We start from the raw sequence: 21,877 nt of genomic DNA on the forward strand, positions 1-21,877 counted from the left end.
CCCAGGAGCGGGTGTACCACCCAAAGATCATAGAGATCCGCCCTGATGCGAGACATCGCAGTCTTAACCAAACAAGAAAGGAGGGAGGCAACAAAGTCACAGTCTTCAGATATCTCATAATTCCAGTCGTCATCATACAAGGACATAATCAGGGCCCAATGCCCCAATATCACTGCCCCTCCTCGGCTGGGGGGGGGGGGGGTGGGAGATGGGGGTGTGCGTACATCTGTCGGTGGAGGAAGGTAGGGACCCTGATTCACTGCCTGTTTCCTGCTGTGGTTATCATACCAGATGTCCCCATCCCTGGTATTAACATCCTCCCCCCTTCTTATCATTAGTGAACGGACTTTAATCGGTTCAAGTTGTCAGTCTTGGCAGCCTCAGCTTGCTGGAGTCTGGCCAATTGACAAGTAGTATCCACCACTCGGTCTTAGAAACATAGAAAATAGGTGCAGGAGTAGGCCATTCGGCCCTTCGAGCCTGCACCGCCATTCAATATGATCATGGCTGATCATCCAACTCAGTATCCCGTACCTGCCTTCTCTCCATACCCCCTGATCCCTTTAGCCACAAGGGCCACATCTCCCTCTTAAATATAGCCAATGAACTGGCCTCAACTACCTTCTGTGGCAGAGAATTCCACAGATTCACCACTCTCTGTGTGAAAAATGTTTTTCTCATCTCGGTCCTAAAAGATTTCCCCCCAATCCTTAAACTGTGACCCCTTGTCCTGGACTTCCCCAACATCGGGAACAATCTTCCTGCATCTAGCCTGTCCAACCCCTTAAGAATTTTGTACGTTACTATAAGATCCCCTGCTGTTGGCTGCAACCTTCCCCCCACTGACGAACTGTACACTGCAAGGGCCAGGAAGCAAGCGGGTAAGATAATCTCTGATCCCTCTCACGCTGGCCACAAACTCTGTGAAGTACTTCTCTCTGGGAGGCGACATCGGACTATCAAAGCCTCCACAGCCAAACATAAAAACAGCTTTTATTCCACGAGCAGTAGCTCTACTCAACAGCCAAAAGTTTGTAGCCTCTCTTTACACTGGTATTTTAATTTTCATGTTTAAATTTTTTTATTTTTTTTTGCTAGTCTAAATAATTTTATTGAATGTATTGTAAAATGAATGTCTTACATTGGGATATTAGGACATTTTATGGTGAAAAATAACTTTTTATTAAACAAAACATACAATTAGCTGGAAATAATTGATTTACTGTAAATCTCTAAATCTCCTCCACTGCACTTAGATAGAAAGAAAGGAAGGAATGGAATAGAATGGGAATAGAATGGAGACAAGAATGGGAAAGACTTGCTCCCAGATTTCAGGGAAAGGTTTTTAAAGCAGCACAATTCTGCCTTCAAGGTGATGACACATTGGATGTCCCCTTTTTGAAAGAAAAATCATTTTGTTTTCTCTCCAGGGAATTAGCATCTACATTCCTGGAAACCTGCAGGCACACACCCATATATAATCACTGCATATTACGTACACGAATCAAAGGTCCATCATTTCAAGTGGCTTAATCTGAAGTGTTAACAAGAGATTCTGATCGCTGCAACATATTAAGATCAAACTCCATTCACACGAGTAAATATGTGGTTGACAGTAAATTAGAATACAAAGGTCAGTGGTTAACGTATTAAAACAAATTTTGCAAATTTGTCCAATCTTTTATTGAATATAATATTAAGGTCATGAGGACATAAGGTCGTAAGGAATAGGAGTAGAATTAGGTCCATCAAGTCTCCTCCACCATACAATCATGGCTTACTGTTTTAAAGTATGTTTTTAATGTTTCTTTGTGTGTCTTGTGTGGGGGGTGGTGTGGGGGGGGTAAGGGGGAAACCGTTTCGGTCGCCTCCTCCAAGGAGAGGCGACTTTTTCCAGGTCGCCTCCCCCGTGGCCTAACAGCGAGGATCGGTGCGGCCTTTCCCGGTGACGCGCCCGGGGCTCGGGGCTCAGGGCTCCGGCGGCGGGTGCAGCGTGGACTGTCGACACGGAGCGGGCGAGCCCTCGCTGGGGCTCGCTGGAGGGGAGCGCTCCGTTTCGTTGGCCCGCAGCAGCCGGCAGCCTGAAGCCGCGGTCTGCACAGCTCCAGCTGGCGCGGCGTCTACAGCCCAGGATCCCTCATGGGGGACCTGGGGTAAGAAGAAGCCATCACTGCCGGCCCGCGGCCAACTTCTATCGCGGGCGCGGTATGGACTTAACATCACCCCTGGAGGGGAGCTTCGACCGCCGGCCCTGCAGTCTACGGTGCTTCTGGCTGCGACGTGGAGGGAACTTTAAATCTTCGGCCGCCGGCCTGCGGCCTACAACAACTTAAAGCCGCGGTCTCCGGTGGGGAAGAGCCGACTCTGGACTTACCTGGACTCGTACCTTGTCCTTACCATCTGGACGCCCGCAGCAACGGCTGCGGAGGGTTGAGGTCCTGACCACGGGGGAAAATGGAGGAGGACTGGCCAAATTGTGTGCCTTCCACCACAGTGATGAATGCTGTGGTGGATGTTGATGTTAAATTTTTATTGTGTTTTTGTGTGTGTTCTTTATCATTGTATCGCTGCTGGCAAATCCATTTCACTTGCACTTTTTGTGCAATGTGACAAATAAAACGTATTGTATTGTAATGTATTGTATGGCTGATCTATCTCTCTCTCCTAACCCCATTCTCCTGCCTTCTGCTTTCTCCCCATAACATCTGACACCTGTAATATTAATTACTAATGTATTATGATGTATAATCTAGGTTAATATTTTAGCGTAGCAGTGCAAACTACATACTGTCAAAGGCAACATTTTTTTAATATATATATTATTATTTTTTTTAATAATATTTTTATTAGAAGCAGTGTACAGTAGTATAAACCGCAGCATATGACTAAATACATTTATTGTACATCTTCCATTTTAATTTTGACAAAAATAAAATAGAAAAAGAGAGAAAGAGAAAGAAAGAGAGTGAATGTGTAAACGTCTAAACTACCAAAGAGTGTAGTCACAGAGTGAATAAGAAAAAACTTATAAGAAAATAAAAAGACAAAAACAAAAAATAATAAAAAGAAAAGAGAAAAAAGAGACTAAAATGTGTTGATATACCTACTTAGTTTCTCACCACACCCATCACCCTGTCAGTAAATCGGTTTAATTCCTAAAATGTGTTGCAAAATACTATACTTGTAATGAATCAATCAAAGGAGACCATATCTTTAAAAATTGCTCTGATTTTCCTGCTAAGACGAGTCTCATATCTTCCAGATGTAGCGTCTCTGACAATCTGCCATGCATTTGCCCACTCACCCAGCCTATCCAAGTCACCTTGCAGCCTCCTAGCATCCTCCTCACAGCTAACACTGCTCCCCAGCTTCGTGTCATCCGCAAACTTGGAGATGTTGCATTCAATTCCCTCGTCCAAATCATTAATATATATTGTAAATAGCTGGGGTCCCAGCACTGAGCCTTGCGGTACCCCACTAGTCACTGCCTGCCATTCTGAAAAGGACCCGTTTACTCCTACTCTATGCTTCCTGTTTGCCAGCCAGTTCTCTATCCACATCAATACTGAACCCCCAATACCGTGTGCTTTAAGTTTGTATACTAATCTCTTATGTAGGACCTTGTCGAAAGCCTTCTGAAAGTCCAGATATATCACATCTACTGGTTCTCCCTTATCCACTCTACTAGTTACATCCTCGAAAAATTCTATAAGATTCGTCAGACATGATTTACCTTTCGTAAATCCATGCTGACTTTGTCCAATGATTTCACCACTTTCCAAATGTGCTGCTATCCCATCTTTAATAACTGACTCTAGCAGTTTCCCCACTACCGATGTTAGACTAACTGGTCTGTAATTCCCCATTTTCTCTCTCCCTCCCTTTTTAAAAAGTGAGGTTACATTAGCTACCCTCCAAACCTCAGGAACTACTCCAGAATCTAAAGAGTTTTGAAAAATTATCACTAATGCATCCACTATTTCTGGGGCTACTTCCTTAGCTCAGAGCAGGCTCCTGTTGTTCCAAAAATAATCAATTCTGTATGGGGGTCCAGTTTTGTATTTAATAATTTTGAGAAGATTTCAAAGATTCCTTTCCAAAATTTATGGAGTTTTATGCAAGAGGCAAAGGAGTGTGTTATAGTTGCTTCTTGAGATAGACACTTGTCGCAGATAGGTGACACATTTGGAAACATTTTGTTCAGTTTAGTTTTTGAGTAATATAGTCTGTGTAGTATTTTAAATTGAATTAGAATATGTCTAACATTAATCGAACAATTATGTATATATAGGAGATATTTTTCCCATCTGTCTTTGGGGATTTTTAGGCTTAATTCCTGTTCCCACTCTCTTCTAATTACATCTGACGATGGAATTTCTATATTTAGAAGGAAATTGTACAAGTATGATATTAGATTATTTGACTCTGCGTTTCTATTCATACCTTCATCTAATATATCTGGCAACAGAGTTTGGTACTCGTGGGTATATGTTTTCAAATAATCTCGAATTTGAAGATATCTAAAATATTGATTACCTTTCAGTATATTTTGATTGTAATTTCTGAAATGATAAAAGGTTTCCCATTTCGTACAAATCTCCAACCTTTTTGATTCCTAGTCTTTCCCAATAAATAAACGTTTTATCTATAATAGATGGTTTGAACCACGGATTATTAGCTATTGGAGAAAGAAGAGATAGATTTCTTAGTTTAAGAGTAAATTTTACTTATCTCCAAATTCAAAAAGTGTTATGAATAATCGGGTTTCTCTTGTATATTGTATTCTCCAACTTTATTGGGGAGAGAAGGATCGCGCCTATGTTAAAAGGCGGGCATTCCTCTCTCTCCATTACTAACCAATCTACCTGTTGATATGAATTATCCAGCCAGTGAATTACATTTTTAATATTCACTGCCCAATAATAGTACAAGAAATTGGGGAGCGCCAATCCACCGATTTCTTTAGGTTTCATAAATGTCGTCTATGAATTCTATGTGATTTATAATCCCAAATAAAATCTGTAATCTGGGAATCAAGTTTTTGAAATAAGTTTTTAGGTAAATATATCGGTATTGATTGCACATGTTTAAATTATAATGTTTTATTTTTAATTGTCTGGTGTATATCGTGTTTTTATCCTTGAGAGCAAAGCATCAAGGAAAATTCCTTGTACAGTATATACACATTCTTGGCTAATAAATTGTATTTAATTCAATGTGGATATTTTGGAGAGAGTGCAGGTGAGGTCTACCTGAATGCTGCCTGGATCAGAGGGTATTAGCTATCGGAAAGGCAGGAGAAAGTTGGATTGTTATCTCTGGAGCATTGGAAATTAAGGGGAGGTCTGATCACAGTATGTAAAATCATGAGAAGCGAAGATAGGGGAGACAGTTAAAACATTTTCCCAAGGGTGTATGGTGTGGTATATAAGTGGCCAGGAATGGACAGTGTGATGGTGGGGGTGGCGGTGGTGGTGGCAGGCACAGTTGGGGTTTCGGCCCGGTGCGAGGATGGCATTGGCAGCCCGGCCTGGCAGCAAAGGTCGGTAGGTCAGTCTGTTATAACCAAAATCTGTTATAAAGAGGTCCATTAAGGATGAGGAAGGGCATTTTTGCTATTGAGGGAGTGCGGCGTAGGTTCACCAGGTTAATTCCCGGGATGGCTGGACTGAAATGTGAGGAAAGAATGGGCTTGTATTCACTGGAATTTAGAAGGATGAGAGGGTATCTTAATAGAAACATAAAGAATTCTTAAGGGATTCAATGGGTGACGCAGGTAAAATTTTCTCCATGTGGGGGGAGTCCAGAACCAGCGGTCACAGTTTAAGGGGTAGGCCATTTAGGACTGAGATGAGGAAAAATGTTTTCACCTAGAGTTGTGTACCTATGGAATTCTCTGCCACAGAAGGCAGTGGAGGCTAATTCACTGGAGGTTGTCAAGAGAGAGTTAGATATAGTTCTTGGGGCTAATGGAATCAAGGGATATTGGGAAAAAGCAGGAACGGGGTATTTTGGATGATTTCGGATGATCAGCCATGATCATATTGAGTGGCGGTGCAGGCTCGAAGGGCTGAATGGCCTACTCCTGCATCTATTTTAAATAAATAAATAAACTAAAATGAGTTTACTGCAGTATTATGATCAGACTGGATAGCATGTAAAATAAATCTAAACCCTAACCAACAACCAGGTTCAGGAATATTCAGGCTATTAAACCTGGCTCGGACAAAACTTTGATTATTAATAACCAATTATCTGTTATTTGCACGTTATCATTTTATTTATTCATGTGTGTATATATTTATATTATAGTAGGTACACAAAACAGCTGGAGAAACTCAGCGGGTGCAGCAGCATCTATGGAGGGAACCAAATAGGCAACGTTTCGGCCCGAAACCCTTCTTCAGAGCTTATATTATAGTATATGGACACATTGATCCGTTTTGTAGTCAATGCCTACTATGTTCTGTGTGCTGAAGCAAAGCAAGAATTTCATTGTCCTATCAGGGACACATGACAATAAACTCACTTGAACTTGAACTTGTACTAATTCTTTTGTTTTGAAAGGCACATTTAACTAAGGGAAATCAGCATGGATTTGTGAGGGGAAGATGCGTTCTGATTAATGATAGGCTGCTCAATAACTCCAGCTTAGTGATTTACACCATCATCCCCTCTAAACTCATCAGCAAAATCAGGGAATCGAGTCTCTGCTTGACCTTATGCAATTGGATCTGTGACTTTCTGACCAAAAGATCACAACCACTTCCTCCTCAATGACTGTCAACACAGATGCACCGCAAGGTTGTGTGCTCAGCCCCCCTGGTCTACACTGTCTATACCCATTACTCTGTCGCTAGATACAGCCCCCCTGTAAATTTGCCAACTATAACTCTGGGTGGAATGAATAACAAGTAACATGTGTCAGAATACAAGAAGGAGATTGAAAATCTGATTGAATGGTGCCAGAACAACAACCTTACTTCTTCAGACTGAAGAAGGGTCCCGACCCGAAGCATCACCTACCCATGTTCTACAGAAATGCTGCCTGGCCCACTGAGTTACTTCAGCACTTGAGTCTTTTTTTGTAAACCAGAAACCAGTTCCTCGTCTGGAGGACTGGCCAAATTGTGTGCCTTCCACTACAGTGATGAACGCTGTGGTGGATATTTGTGTAAATGTTTTTATTGTGTGTTCTTTTTTATTGTACCGCTGCTGGTAAATTCATTTCACTTGCACTTATGTGCAAGTGATGAATAAAACTTGATTGATTGATTGATTGGTCTCTATATTTAAACAGTACTTGTTACTTGAAGAGCCTTGCCCCACAGCCAACTGGCGTGGGAGGTTGGATTCAGCTAATTTGCACCCTTTTTCAACAGAGCACATGGTATTGGGGGTAGGGTGTTGACTTTAGAGCACATGGTATTGGGGGTAGGGTGTTGACATGGATAGAAAATTGGTTGGCAGACCGGAAGCAAAGAGTAGGAGTGAACGGGTCCTTTTCAGAATGGCAGGCAGTGGCGAGTGGAGTGCCGCAAGGTTCGGTGTTGGGGCCGCAACTGTTTACCATATATACTAATGATTTGGAAGAGGGAATTATGAGCTACACTAGCAAGTTTGCGGATGACACAAAGCTGGGTGGCAGTGTGAACTGTGAAGAGGATGTTAGGAGGTTGCAGGGTTGCCTGGACAGGTTGAGTGAGTGGGCAGATGCGTGGCAGATGCAGTATAATATAGATAAATGTGAGGTTACCCACTTTGGCGACAAAAACAAGGGGGCAGATTATTATCTCAATAGGGTTAGGTTAGGTAAGGGAGAGGTGCAGCGAGACCTGGGCGTCCCTGTGCACCGGTCACTGAAAAGTTGGCGTGCAGGTACAGCAGGCAGTGAAGAAAGCTAATGGAATGTTGGCCCTCATAACAAGAGGATTTCAGTATAGGAGTAAAGAGGTTCTTCTGCAGTTGTATAGGGCTCTGGTAAGACCACATCTGGAGTATTGCGTACAGTTTTGGTCTCCCAATTTGAGGAAGGACATCCTTGTGATTGAGGCAGTGCAGCGTAGGTTCACGAGATTGATCCCTGGGATGGTGGGACTGTCATATGAGGAAAGATTGAAAAGACTAGGCTTGTATTCACTGGAGTTTAGAAGGATGAGGGGGTATCTTATAGAAAGGCAGGCACGGGTTATTGATAGGGGACGATCAGCCATGATCACAATGAATGGCGGTGCTGGCTCGAAGGACCGAATGGCCTCCTCCTGCACCTATTTTCTATGTTTCTATGTAGATCAGGGCTGCCAACTCTCACGCATTGAGCGTGAGACTCACGCATTTCACAAATTTCTCACGCTCAGAAATCTGCAGGTGCTGGCAGTTCAAAATAAAGCAAAAATTGTTTTAGAGGTGAGTAAAAACCATGAGGGGAATATAAGGTGAATGCATAGTCTGTTTCCCGGGATATGTGATTCAAGAACATTGGTTTAAAGCAGGGCTGTTCAACTACCGGCCCGCCGGATGATTTTGGGTGAAATAAAGTAGTGTAGTTTCTCCCGTGCAGATGCGGTGAGACACAGCGGTGGTCCCAGCACCAACCCCCCTCCCCCTTTCCCCCCGAGGCACGGCACACACCTCCCACCCTCACCTCCGGCGGCTCTGTCCATCAGACGCTCGCTCTGTCCACACCCCATGAAGTTTTAACCCCGGTCCTGAGCCAGGAGCGGACCGGGTGAGTGGGGGCGTCGGTGCCGCCTCTGGAGCCGCGGCGATGAATCTCGGGCTAAGGCTCCGCTACAATGCCTGACCCCCGGGTCACTGACCCTCACCTCACCCAGACCCCAGCTGGACACAGAGCACCTGGGCCGGCCCCCATTCCCGGGGATGGGGGGGGAGGGAGAGGGAAATGCTCCCTGGGCATCGCCAAGTCTCCTCTCACTCCGGATGTTGTCACCGCTTCACTGACACACACTCTCTCACACACACTGGCACACACATGGTTTAAAGGGATATGGGCCATATGGGACTAGTTTAGATGGGATATCTTGATCTGCATGAACAAGTTGGGATGAAGGGCCTGTTTCCATGCTGTAAGACTATGACACATTGTAGAAAGGGTGCAATTGCTCTGGGTTTTAACATGCAAAATGAAAACGCTTCTGAAGCGCCATTTACCATTTAAATAATCGTAAACTATCAATGCGTTTTGAAATAAATTTTACTCAGATGCAAGCTAAGGAATGGGATAATTATCAGCTGTTGGTTGGACAAAATCGGGACATTTTATTATTTGCTAAAATATATTTCTCAATGTTTCTTGTTTAAAGCCTGCACAATCAGTAAAATTTATTTCAAAACGCATTGATAGTTTACGATTATTTAAATGGTAAATGGCGCTTCAGAATTGTTTTCATTTTGCATGTTAAAACCCACCTGAGAACCATGGGCGATTTTGCAATTTTACTGACGGATTTTTCACTTTTAAAACTTTTCATATAACAAATGAATAAAGATAAAAAGTTAATAATGCCTTACTTTTGATGAAATGCAGCGAGCAAACGCGATAATTCTCGATATTTTCGATCTTTAAATCTCCACGGCAAATGTCCGCTAAGCACTTCCGCTGTTTTTGCACCTTCAACTCCCTCTTGAATTTACCTTAGTTTCTATCTTTCTTTTGGACTGTAAATTTAGGTAGCTGTGCCTCACGGTCACCCCGACTGGCACAGTTAATTGCAGCTCAAAAACGGGCCGTTTTCGATGTTTTTAACGGGTGTGAAAGTGCGTGTTTTCCCATTCACTAACATGTACCGGTAGTGACGCATGTACTCCAGTTAAATTTTGCGGTCACGTGGGTGCGGATCTACGCTCCAGTGACCTTTAGTGAAATCACCCTATTGTGGAATGTAATTAGGAATGTAACTTCTGAACCTTATTCATACGTAATCCAATTTAAAGCATAAATGTTGCATTCAAGTGTCAATTAAAAGAATCGCTACTGTATGCATCAGATTGCACAATTACAAGCTGAAAAATGTAAAAGCTCCCTACCGTGGGAGGAGGGACACGGCCCTCCCCCCTCGTCGCAATTTCTTACTCTCAACTCTCAACTCTCACCCAGTGTTGGCAGCCCTGATGTAGATGGTCTGATGGTCTGTGGTATCGTAAACTGTCTATGATTTAAAAGTAAAACATTTCCTCGGCTGACGTGTAGCAGAGGGCACTCTACTCTCATGTAACTATCAACAGGCAAAGTCTAGTTTCACCGCACCAACTTGCTAGGCGGTTCTCGCTGAATGTCTACTCTGAATTACCAAAGTGTGAGACAAGGGACAGGCCAATGCAATTGATGTGCAAAACAAAATACACAAAGTGCTCGAGTCATTCAGCGGGTCTCTGTACAACATAGATAGCAGACGTTTCGGCTCTGGATTTTTCAGGAGGGTTTATATTATTTTAAGGTATCGTTTTAAAGAATTTTCACACATTCTACTTTCTATTCATCTGTCGTTAGTTAATTTCAATGTGTCATCAGTTTGTCGTGGCTGCGTTGTTTCTTAGTCAGTCGAGATTACGGGAAAAGTTAGGTTTCGTTTCCGATGTTAGCAAGACAGCCCCTCTCGTCTCCACGTGTATTATTGGCCGCTGGTGTAAAGGACGTCAGCTCAGTTTGCCGGCACATAGTAGAATCGAAACTGTGCAGAGGATAAAAGTGTGTGAGCAGCTGATAGCTCAGTTTGCTGATGCTACTACAGTCTACACGAACGGCTGCGTGACCAGGTGAGAATTAAACCGCTCAGTCTGCGTTTGCCATAGTTCTGCTATAGAAACATAGACAATAGGTGCAGGCGTAGGCCATTCTACCCTTCGAGCCAGCACCGCCATTCACTATGATCATCCAAAATCAGTAACCCCGTTCCGACGTGTTCCCCATATCCCTTGAACGCCCTAGTGCCATTCCTATAATTCATCATCTAACCCCGTTTAATTCCCTCCCTGCATTGTATAAGGAGCGGAGAGCGCCTGCTATGCTAGAAATTGCTCTAAAAGAAAGAGATTCGGGTTTTTTGTTGTTGTGTGTCTTGAGGTTGAATATACAGTCGAATAACTGATACCGTGTTTTATTAATCTGAACTGAACATGTGAATTATATGTGATGGTCATATAAAATGCTGGCTTGGATTTGTAGGTGAGCGGCGTAGAGATAGAAGCTTGCTGTCTGCCGATGACTTCCAAGTAAGACAAAACATACAATCAGGCATCAATGTTTCTTGGGTACACAAAAATGCTGGAGAAACTCAGCGGGTGCAGCAGCATCTATGGAGCGAAGGATAGATGCTCCACAGATGCTGCTGCACCCGCTGAGTTTCTCCAGCATTTTTGTCTACCTTCGATTTTCCAGCATCTGCAGTTCCTTCTTAAACACATCAATGTTTCTTGTACCGATACTCGTACATCAGCGAGCAAACTCTGCAGCCCCTATTGCTTATTGGTAGACTATAACCTAGGAAGCAGGTGTGTAAATTGTGTAGTCTTTTAATGATGCTATAGAAATAAAAATATAATTTTAAAACATATATTAATTATAAAAACATATTAAAATATTATAAAAGCTATATTTAAAAATAATATTGTTTTTTAATATAACTGAACTGTGGATTGTCACTTCGCAGTTTAAATAAAAGTAATTTTAAAGAAGATGAAATTATTCCATGGAAATAAATTCAGTTGCACCTTATGCCGAGATCCCTTGGGGGGGTTGTGTAAGGAGCAGGGGCGAATTGAACCTGGCATCAAAACACTGCTTCACTAACTGCTTCACTAAATGTGATGCAAGGTGATGCTGATAGAGGTCGGTAGGTGAATTGCACTTCCCACCACACAAAATCCACACACAGGAGCACCGACTGCTTCACCGACGTTACAACTAAAGATACATAGAAACATAGAAAATAGGTTCAGGAGGAGACCATTCGGCCCTTCGAGCCAGCACCGCCATTCATTGTGATCGTGGCTGATCGTCCCCTATCAATAACCCGTGCCTGCCTTCTCCCCATATAGCTTGACTCCACTAGCCCCTAGAGCTCTATCGAACTCAAAGATACTAGGCTACTAGGGTTGGCCAGCGACCCACTTGATCCACTCAACGGCTTCTTTTTGTGCCATTTAGATCTCAAATTTTACGCCTAGGGAACGAGCTTTTTAAAAAAAAACGATGATGAGAGTGAAATTCTTTTTTTTTGTATACGAAGTGCACAAAAGAGTTGCTACAAAGGCGCGGACAAAGTTGCAATAAGTATTCACTCCCCCATCCACCACCCTTTGACCCTCCACACTCGGTCCCCCTTAGTTTCAGGATCTATGGAGCGAAGGATCTACGGAGCGAAGAATATAGGCAACGTTTCGGTCCGAAACCCTTACGGGTTTCGGCCCGAAACGTTGCCTATTTCCTTCGCTCCATAGATGCTGCTGCACCCGCTGAGTTTCTCCAGCACTTTTGTCTACCTTCGATTTTCCAGCATCTGCAGTTCCTTCTTAAACCCCCTTAGTTTCAAGCGCCCCACCACCAGCCCCAACGGGTCCCCTCCAGTTCTCGTCGGCCCTTCACACCCGAGTCCCCCTTAGTCCTGATGTCCCCCATGTCGGGTCCCCCTTTGTTCTCAGCGACTCAGCCCGTCCACCTCGGCCTGACCTCAAGACTCTGTCCTCAGCCTAACTCCGCCCTCGTGATCCTTATAGTTCTACAGCTTAGTCTTAATAGAGAATGTATGTGTATACACCACTTCATGCTGACTGGTGAAAATCAACTCGATCGTGTTTACTGTTCCCTGGACCGTGTAAAATTCTCCATGGCTTGCTGATGGAAATATGACTCATTAAAGTAACATTAGTCACAATGTGATATAAATAGAAACAACCAACACCCCAAATGATTTTGATTGGTGCAGAGTCAAGAAATGAGGAGGTTCTTGGCTTGATCTCCATTTTGAAACATAACACAACAGAAGCCGTTCAGCTCCTGATTGAATTCCTTTTTTACTTTGGGTTTCCAGCAGGGAAAGGGGCCCTTTGGACCACTAAGCCCATGCAGACTATCAATCACCCATTCACACGAGTTATCTATGTCTTTTCCATTGTTTTTCACCCATTCCCTTCACATTAATCCCTTCACATTCACTCCCTTCACCACCTCCAGTTTAAATTCCAGTTGGAATATTTTGGAGGACCAAGAAACCAAGAAGAACAAGAAGAACCAAGATGAGCAATTTCACAGAGGCCAATTAACATACAAATGTATGCGTATTTGGGATGTGGAAGGAAAGCCATGCAGTCACAGGAAGAATGTTCAAATTAGATTATTGTCTGTATGTATCTTGGTTCCAATTTGCTCCATAATCCTTAACCTGCAAAATAAACAAATGACTGTAATTTTGTTAAAGTCAGTTAGCTCAGAAATGTAAATATGAGGTAGACAAAAATGCTGGAGAAACTCAGCGGGTGAGGCAGCATCTATGGAGCGAAGGAAATAGGCAACGTTTCGGGTCGAGACCCTTCTTCAGAAGATGTAATCAGAAGAAGAAGGGTCTCGAACCAAAACGTTGCCTATTTGCTTCGCTCCATAGATGCTGCTGCACCCGCTGAGTTTCTCCAGCATTTTTGTCTACCTTCGATTTTCCAGCATCTGCAGTTCCTTCTTAAACAAGTGTAAATATGAGCTGCCTGACTGTTTCTGAATGGCCTAGGTTCTACTCCTAGATTATGCATTCCTCCTCTAAATACCCAAGACTGGGAAAATAGTATTTGCATATTGAATATCAAGCTCTTGAATAGTTTAATGGAATTTGTATATGTGCACAGATGGCCTTGAGTAGATATATAGAGTAGTGGCATTTGTTGTAATCTTTCAGGGATGTTTCCAGATGATTAGAAAATTGAAAATATTACTCTGCTGTTCAAGAAGGGGGTGAGGCAGAAGAATGGAAACTACAGGCCAGTTAGCCTGACTTTAGTGATTGGTGAGATTTTCGAGTCCATTATAAAATACGTGGTTTCTGAGTACTTCGAAGCTCATGATAAAATATGGTTTTGTGAAAGGGAGATCTTGGATGACAAACCCGTTTTAATTCTTTGAGGAAGTACCAGCAGGATAAACAAATGAGAATAAGTGCATGTGGTTTCCTGGATTTTCATAAGTCCTTTGTGTTCGGAGGAGGCGCTGTCCTGAACGGCTGCCTGTCCTGCAGCTGTCCGTATTTTCCCCTTCTTTTTTATTATTTTTAGTTTGTTAAGTGTACAGTCAGGGGGTCTAAATCTTTTTATGTGTGGGGGGTGGTGTGGGGGAAGGGGGAAACTGCTTTTCTAAGTCCTTACCTGGTCGGAGGGGTTGCCTTCCTCCGAGCAGCGTCTTCGACCTGTCCTCGCGGCCTACCAGCAGATCCTGGAGCGACGTTTCCCTGAGGGGACCTGGCCAGAACATCGGCCTTGGCGGCGGCGCAGAACATCGGCTTTGGCGGCGGCGCAGCGCTGGAGCGCTGTCGTGGAGCGGGTGATGCCTTTCCTGGGTCGCCGCGCTGGGACTTCAGTATGCTTGGTACCGCCGAGGAAAACATCATGGAGCCGCGGTTCTGCGGAGCGGCCAGCTGCGATGTTGAACTTACATCTCGCCGAGATCGCCAGTGTGCGGAGCTCCGTCCAGCGCGGTCTGTTGGCTTGGAAGCCGCAGGCTCCGGTTGGAAGGCGGCCGTTCCTGGCACCCCAAGCCATTGGGGGTTCTCCTGACGCCGGAGTACCATCACCCGGCTAGAACATCGGGCGCCGTGGCGGCGACTGTGGAGGCCTCAATAGGCCCAACTGTGGGTGGACAAGAGGATGGGGACTGGACTTTGTGCCTTCCCCCACAGTGGGAACCACTGTGGGGGGATGTTTTTATGTTTTGGTGTTGAATTTCTTCATGAATACTGTGTTGTATTTTTATTAGTGTGCTGCAAGGACATCAGAATTTCCCCTGAATAAGGGGATTAATAAAGTCTATCAATCAATCAATCAATAAGGTGCCCTACGTGAGGCTGCTAAAAACGATTAGCCCGTGATATCAAATGGAAGATACTAGCATGGATAGCAGGATGGCACAAGGCAGAGAATGACAATAGACAATAGGTGTAGGAATTTGGCCCTTCGAGCCAACACCGATCACCATTCAATGTGATCATGGCTGATCATCCCCAATCAGTACCCCGTTCCTGCCTTCTCCCCATATCCCCTGACTCGACTATTTTTAAGAGCCCTATCTAGCTCTCTCTTGAAACCATCCAGAGCTTAAAAGAGCACTTGCATGCCGTAGACCCGGGTTCGATCCTTACTACGGGTGTTGTCTAACCTACAAACCTGTACGTCTTTGGAGTGAGGGAGGAAACCGAAGATCTCGGAGAAAACCCACGCAGGTCATGGGGAGAACGTACAAACTCCGTACAGACAGCACCCGTAGTCGGGATCGAACCCGGGTCTCCGGCGCTGTGAGGCAGCAGCTCTACCCACTGCGCCACTGTGCCGCCGTTTCTGGTTGGCTTCCAGTGACTAGCGGTGCTCCAAAGGGGGTCGGTGCAGGGGCCGCAACTCTTCGGTGTATATTAATCATTTGGATGAGGGAGTTGAAGGCTATGTGGCCAAGTTTGCAGATGATATGAGGATGGGTGGAGGGGCTGGTAATTGTAGAGAAAGCAAGGACTCTGCAGAAGGACTTAGATAGGTTGAGAGAGTGGGCAGAGAAGTGGCAGATGGAATACAGCTTAGCAAAGTTTGTAGTCATGCATTTTGGAAGTAGGGATAAAGGTGTAAACTATTTTCTAAATGGGGAGAGAATACAAATAAACAGGGATGTAATACTGAGGCTTTATAAGGCATTGGTCAGACTGCATTTGGAGTATTGTGAGCACTTTTAACAAACAGTGAATAGCCTGGATAGAGTGAATGTGGAGAGGATGTTTCCACTAGTGGGAGAGTCTATGACCAGAGGCCATAGCCTCAGAATAAAAGGCCACACCTTTAGAAGGAGATGCAAAGGAATTTCTTCAGTCAGAGGGTGGTGAATCTGTGGAATTCATTGCCACAGGTTGCTGTGGAGGCCAAGTCAATGGATATTTTGAAGGACAAAATAGTTTGGACAAAATTATTCAACAATAAAAAATGGACAATATTCTTGATTGCTATTCTTCTAAAATATATCCAGGGATTAAATTTGGCCTCTTATTTCTCTAACGATATTTGCAACAAAACAAGGCAATTTTAGTGGATGGGATAATGTGTGCAGTACTCTCACTGCCTCATGCTCACTTCATGATCTTTTCATCACCCCCCAAGTTCATAATTATTCTGTGCTATACGGTCCATTTGGCTTTACTATACTATGCTATTGGTAGCAAAGTGTGGAAGACATTGCTTTAAAGTAAGAAGGGCAGAATTTAAAGATATGCTGGGTAGTAGTTTATGCAAAGGGTGTGCATGCCTGGAACACACTACCAGGATTGTTGGTGGTGGAGGCAGATACAATAGTGGCGTTTAAGAGTCCCTTAGATAGGCACATCGAAATGCAGGGACTGGAGGGATATGGATCATGCAGATGAGATTAGAATATCATGGGGCCTGTTCATGTCATGGTTACGCAGGAAAAATGTCCCCAATGTTGGGCGAGTCCAGAACCAGGGGCCACAGTCTTAGAATAAAGGGGAGGTCATTTAAGACTGAGGTGAGAAAAAACTTTTTCACCCAGAGAGCTGTGATTTTATGGAATTCCCTGCCACAGAGGGCAGTGGAGGCCAAGTCACTGGATGGATTTAAGAGAGAGTTAGATAGAGCTCTAGTGGAGTCAAGGGATATGGGGAGAAGGCAGGCACGGGTTATTGATAGGGGACGATCAGCCATGATCACAATGAATGGCGGTGCTGGCTCGAAGGGCCGAATGGCCTCCTGCACCTATTTTCTATGTTTCTATGTCATCACAGACCTGTACTTGTGGCCTGTACATTTTTTATGCTATATGTTCAGACAGGTTCGTAGATCCCCCACTTTCCCTCCTGAAGTCAACAATCAGCTACTTGGACTTGCTGACATTGGAAGCAAGATTTTTGTTGTGGCACGTTTCAATCTGATTATCAATCTCCCTCCTGTACTCTTGACTCATCGTTAGCTGCAACTCGTCCAACAATCGTGGTATCATTTGAAAATGGCGTTGAAGCTATACAATCATAACTTTGGAGAGAGGAGAGCAGGGGACTGAATACACAACTTTGAGGTGCTCCTGATTTGACATTTATCGAGGTGGAAGCTGTATTACCAATTTGTCTGCCGTCTGCCGATGAGGATGCTGAAGATCCAGTTGCATAGTGGCGAGCGGAAACACAGTTCTCTGAGTTTGATAAGTTTAAAGGGGATGTTGAACACTGAGCTATAGTCGATGAACAGCAGCACTCTTTGTCCAAATGATCAGTGCAGAATGGAGAGTTATGCCCCTGTCCCACTTAGGAAACCTGAACGGAAACCTCTGGAGACTTTGCGCCCCACCCAAGGTTTCCGTGCGGTTCCCGGAGGTTGCAGTTGGTTGCCGGAGGTTGCAGGTAGTGGAAGCAGGTAGGGAGACTGACAAAAACCTCCGGGAACTGCACGGAAACCTTGGGTGAGGCGCAAAGTCTCCAGAGGTTTCCGTTCAGGTTTCTTAAGTGGGACAGGGGCATAAGCGAGATTGCATACTCTGATTGATCTGTTGTGGTGGTAGGTGAATTGTAATGGGTCCAGGTCCTTACTCAAAGCTCTGGCAGAAGAAAAATTGTGATGTGACTAAATTTATAACTAATAAGTTCAGCAAAGCATAAGTTATGAAATGGGAAAAACAATAATTAAAAATGGCATGCGTTCTCAACAGGTCAGGCAGAATCGGTGGAGAGAGAAAGTGACTCAACATTTCCGATCTAGAGAAGCATGGATGTAAGTATATTCTAAGTTGTGAATGAAGAGAATGTTACACCATTTAATTCCACCGTTCCACCGTTCTGCATTTGCAGGTCTAATATGTTTACCCTTGTTACCCTGAGGGGGATCTTATAGAAACTTACAAAATTCTTAAGGGGTTGGACAGGCTAGATGCAGGAAGATTATTCCTGATGTTGGGGAAGTCCAGGGCAAGGGGTCACTGCTTAAGGATAAAGGGGAAATCCTTTAGGACCGAGATGAGAAAAACATTTTTCACACAGAGAGTGGTGAATCTCTGGAATTCTCTGCCACAGAAGGTAGTTGAGGCCTGTTCATTGGCTACATTTAAGAGGGAGTTAGATGTGGCCCTTGTGGCTAAATGGAGAGAAGGCAGGTACGGGATACTGAGTTGGATGATCAGCCATGATCATATTGAATGGCAGTGCAAATGGCCTACTCCTGCACCTATTTTCTATGTTCTATGTTTCTATATATATTTAGGCAATAATAAGTCAATGGAAATGAAAATTGGTTATTAAAACAGACAGCTGATTCAACATTGTATTGTCCCAAAGACCAAAATAATATCTATTATGTTTTAAATCATTGATCCTGAGTCCAGGCAGCACAGGAATTGGACCTTTGGCTCACCATGTCCAGGCCAATCATCAAGTATTCATTTTGCTTCCATTTATTAGGATGTGGTCTATCGCCTTCAATGCCATGGCGATTCAAGTGCTCATCCAGATACTCTTTAAATGCTGTGATGGTACCTGCCTTCACCACCTTTCAGATAGTGCAGTTCAGATTGCATCCATTCTCTGCATGAAGACTTTTTCGTAGATCTCCTCTAACCCTGTTACTCGTTTAAACCGGCCCCCACTAATTTTAGATATCTGTTATGAGGGATTGATTCTCACTATCCACCTTACTTCTGACTCGCAGAATTTAGTACATCAGTATTAGATCTTTTCTCAGCAGTGGAAAGCATCTTGTTGTGGAAAGCATCTTGTCCGGAAATATCACGATGTGGTTTGGGAACTGCTCTGCCCAATACAAGAAGGCTCTGCAGAGAGTAGTGCGTTAGCCCGAACGCACTATGGGAACTTCACTTGCCCCCCTGCAAGAAGTATACATCAGGAGGTGCAACAAGATCATGGGAGACCCCTTCCAGCCCTGCAACAGACTGTTCCAGCTGCTACCGTCAGGCAAACGCCTCCATTGCCATGCTGTGAGAACAGAGAGGTTGAGAAGGAGTTTCTTCCCAGAGGCCATTAGAACTGTAAACTCCTACCTCACTTTACTGTACCACTCTACTGTTTTTTTTTTAAATTGCTGTTTTTTTTCCCTTTTCCTTCCTCCCACAAAATGCAATATGTAAAAGATGATGCGATTCTGTTCCCTTCTGTTGAAGTTTGTTTGTCTTTTTGCACAAAGTCTGCGAGCATTGCCACTTTTCATTTCACTGCACATCTCGTATGTGTACGTGACGGATAAACTTGACTTGAGCTTCCTCCACTCCAAAGAAGGCAAACTCAGTGCATCCAGTCTCTCTTCATATCTAATTTGCATTGTCTCAGAGGACTTCTGCTTTGTTGAGCATGACACAGATCCGCTGCTTGTTTTCCTGTTTGTTTTGCAATCGGTAGCAATGTGGATTCTCAGAAAATAACATTGCAAGATGGAGAGTTATATTACAGAATTGCATCTATTTCTGTAATACAACACAAAAGCAAAATCGAGTAAATGATGAAAAATCGTGGAAGAGCCCAGCAGGTCAGCAGCATGTGTGGGAACGCTAACACAGTTAATATCTCCAGCCAATAATCTTTAATTTGAACTGAAAAAAGTTAGAAAAACACCTTTCCAAAACGCTGCAGCGAGACTCCTGACGGGCACCTGAAAAAGGGACCACATCACCCCGACCCTGGCCTCTCTCCACTGGCTCCCTGTGCGGTTCCGTATAAACGTCAAGATTCTCCTCCATGTCTACAAAGCCCTCAATGGGCTTGCCCCCACCTACATTAAAAGTCTTCTCACCCACCACTCCACCTCCAGGCCCCTCAGATCGGCCGACTTGGGGCTGCTGAATATCCCGCGGTCTAGGCATAAGCTTGGGGGCGACCGCACCTTTGCGGTTGCAGCTCCTAGACTGTGGAACAGCATCCCCCTTCCCATCAGAACTGCCCCTCCATCGACTCTTTTAAGTCAAGACTAAAGACTTATCTATACTCCCAAGCCTTTCCTGACGTCCTCTGAGTGAGGGCTACATGTATATATGTATGTAGTTTGTTTGTTTATACTATTCTTATAACAAATGTAAAGCACTTTGGCCAACGAGAGTTGTTTTTAAATGTGCTATATAAATAAGTGTGACTTGACTTGACCTGTATGCAAGCAGGTAAAAGACTTGGGATGCAAGTCTCTAGTGTTAAAGGCATTAGATGAAGTGTAATTTTTAACTTGTTGTTGGAAATTTGTTTTTATCTTTTACAGAAACAGACAATGGACCGTGATAAACACCTACTATCCATGATGTCCAAGCTGGATCTTATGAGGGAGACACTCAAAGACCCAAAAATGGCAGGTAAAATGTTCTGTCAGAATACTCATGTTAACTTCAGACCATGTTTTGCGATGAGGTGGAGATACTTTCAATAAAGAGTGAAGTTAGACTACAGAATATTTTAGGAAATCTTAAAATATCTCCAAGTATGTTTTGAGTTTCTCAAAGACGCCCACAGAATGCAAGTTAAACCTCTTGTTACAGTGGTGGAGAAGGTGACTCAAGGCTGCAAGATGTTGGTTACTAAGGTGTGGTCAGGGATTGTGAGGTATATTCAAGTTCAAGTGAGTTTATTGTCATGTGTCCCTGTATAGGACAATGACATTCTTGCTTTGCTTAAGCACACAGAAAATAGTAGAAACAGATAAATGTGTCCATATACCATGATATAAATATATACACACATGAATAAATAAACTGGTAAAGTGCAAATAACAGAAAGTGGTTATTAATAATCAGAGTTTTGTCCGAGCCAGGTTTAATAGCCTATATGGGTGTTTCTGTAAATAAGTGTGTACCACCCTATGACATGCGTGGCCAAATTTGAACGTTATTAGATCATAATGAAACATTTGTTTTTTAGAAGCTTAATTTGTATATTTCGTGAAATCAATAAGGAATTTTAAGTTTGAATTCGTGCTGTTCACTTTTTGAGTATCTTGTGCAATGTGGACAATCATGGTTTATTATGTAAGTGGGGAACCAAACTGAATCACTGTTGATGGGATAACTTTTCGACAGAAGAGTTATGACAATGCAAGGACTATTTTCACAATGCTACAAGATGTCAATTAGAAAAATCAACATGAATAATTATGTTCTCTGCCCTACGGACCAATCTACCAAGTTGTATTATTGATAGTTTATTCTATTTTTCTAATTTCTTTCTTTCTTTCTTTTTTTCTATCTATAAATATAAATAAATAATTAGAGGCAATGTTAATATGAAACCGATAAAGGAGGATCCCAGCTACTTTGGTAACTGGGTCCCTGGAAACCTGGATACTTAATATGTAACCGTTAAACATAGACTGTACTGGTTTGGATTATGATATGCAGATGCCTCTAATAATAATGTATTTAAAAGAAAAAGAAAAATCAACATCTAAAAAAACCTGCTTTAGACTCTTGTGGATATTATTTATTTAATTACAAAATTAACGTGATCTTTCTGGTATAAATTAGCCTAAAGGGCCTGTCCCACGAGCATGCGGCTGCATGTGGCAAGCGCGACCAAACCGGAAGCGGGGGCCGCGCGCAGGTCGAGTGATCCCGTACGAGTTGACGTGAAGTTCGAGCGAAGGCGTACGGCATCAAGACGCTGTGTACGGCGTCGAACACTGCGTACGGCGT

At 43.5% G+C, this 21,877-nt stretch overlaps 1 protein-coding gene across 1 annotated transcript in view; it reads left to right on the top strand.

Moving 5' to 3' along the window:
• The first annotated feature begins 17,967 nt into the window (after positions 1-17,967).
• LOC116985464 (NFX1-type zinc finger-containing protein 1-like) overlaps positions 17,968-21,877 on the top strand; it is a 49,388-nt gene continuing 45,478 nt past the window's right edge. The window contains 2 exon segments of the mRNA XM_033040250.1: positions 17,968-17,973; positions 20,455-20,545. Of these exon segments, the coding sequence (XP_032896141.1) occupies positions 17,968-17,973; positions 20,455-20,545 (97 nt within the window).

The sequence above is a fragment of the Amblyraja radiata genome, chromosome 2 (assembly GCF_010909765.2).
Source record: "Amblyraja radiata isolate CabotCenter1 chromosome 2, sAmbRad1.1.pri, whole genome shotgun sequence".
Taxonomy (NCBI): Eukaryota; Metazoa; Chordata; class Chondrichthyes; order Rajiformes; family Rajidae; genus Amblyraja; species Amblyraja radiata.